This window comes from Microtus ochrogaster, unplaced genomic scaffold, assembly GCF_000317375.1.
Source record: "Microtus ochrogaster isolate Prairie Vole_2 unplaced genomic scaffold, MicOch1.0 UNK4, whole genome shotgun sequence".
Lineage (NCBI taxonomy): Eukaryota > Metazoa > Chordata > Mammalia > Rodentia > Cricetidae > Microtus > Microtus ochrogaster.
Genome location: NW_004949102.1, coordinates 12,811,353 through 12,812,759, shown reverse-complemented (window position 1 = coordinate 12,812,759; position 1,407 = coordinate 12,811,353). Strand labels below are relative to the sequence as shown.

Here is a 1,407-nt window from a genome sequence, read left to right as displayed (position 1 = left end):
GAGGGCACCAGACCCCATTACAGATGATTGTGAGCCACCATGTGGTTGCTGGGAATTGAACTCAGGACCTTTGGAAGAGCAGACAATGCTCTTAACCTCTGAGCCATCTCTCCAGCCCCGTTCTAAAAATTTAAAGATAAAAAGGAGCACTTTAGAGAGGTTCCTGGAGGAGTGCGATACCATTGCACCTTGGTTTGCGGCCTCCGGCAATCTTACCGTGCTCTCCTGGGAGAAGCTAGGTAGAGATCTCAACTTTGCCACTGAACAAGGAACAAGGTACGGTAAGAAAAGGAGTTAGGCCAGTATGGAAGCTAATGCGAGGTTGCCTGGAAGATCAGCGATATAGTGAAGCGGTGGAGAATGGTCAAGCTGCCCTAGAGATCTTGCAGGAAGAGAGATCCGAGAAAGCAGCTTCTGAGAAGGCTATGTCCAATGCTGGAACAGGAAAAGGGTCGTCAGGCAGGACTCTGACTTTCAAGGCCTCCTTCTGCTCTTCACAGTGGGACAATTGATAGGGAGATCATCTACCACCTTAAGAAGCTTACGAGTTCACCCAGGGATAATAGATTCAGACTATACAGGCAGAGTTAAAATTATGGTTGAGTCGCCAAAAGGCATTACTGCAATTTCCCCAGGTGACAGGATAGCCCAACTTGTTATCTTGCCCAGTCTACATGACAAACATCCAGCTAGAGATATTAAAAGAGGAGATAAGGGCTTTGGCTCAACCGGTACAGATTTAGCATTTTTATCTTTGGACTTAGATCGAAGACCAACTTTACAACTAACTATTAATGGAATTAAGATCACTGGCCTTTTAGATACAGGAGCAGACAAGAGCATTATAGCCAGTAAAGATTGGCCACGAGGGTGGCCTATACAACTGTCATCGCATACCCTCCAAGGACTGGGATATGCTAAAGCCCCTAATGTTAGTGCTACCTTGTTAAATTGGCAAGATACAGAGGGTCATTCTGGGGTGATTCAGCCTTACATTCTGGAACTTCCAGTTTCATTATGGGGAAGAGACCTTATGAAAGACATGGGCTTTAAGTTGAGTAATGACTATTCAGAAAAGGTGCAAGCCCTGATGAAAGATATGGGCTGTCACCCAGATTTTGGCTTGGATAAACATTTGCAGGGGCGGAAAGATCCTATAATTGCAAAGCCACGAAAACCCAGACAAGGGTTGGGTTTTTCTTAGGGGCCGCTGAGGAAGGAATTCCCATCTCCTGGAAGATGGAAGAGCCAGTATGGGTTTCTCAATGGCCACTCTCTTCTGAAAAGCTGCATGCAGCCTATCAACTAGTTCAAGAACAGATAGATGTCCTCTGGCAATTGGCTCAGCTTGATTGTGAATGGAAGTATCCGGGGCTGTGTGTGGCCAGCATTCAATATGAAAAATTT

The 1,407-nt window shown here is 45.8% G+C and overlaps 1 protein-coding gene across 1 annotated transcript; it reads left to right on the top strand.

Moving 5' to 3' along the window:
• The first annotated feature begins 595 nt into the window (after positions 1-595).
• On the top strand, positions 596-1,204 carry LOC106144313 (endogenous retrovirus group K member 7 Pro protein-like). Its single transcript, XM_013353227.1, has one exon. It carries the CDS (start codon positions 596-598, stop codon positions 1,202-1,204), a length of 609 nt encoding a protein of 202 aa, XP_013208681.1.
• Positions 1,205-1,407: the final 203 nt, after the last annotated feature.

Coding starts and splice junctions, on each gene's coding strand:
- LOC106144313 (XM_013353227.1), top strand. CDS start 596: ATGGTTGAGTCGCCAAAAGGCATTACTGCAATTTCCCCAGGTGACAGG.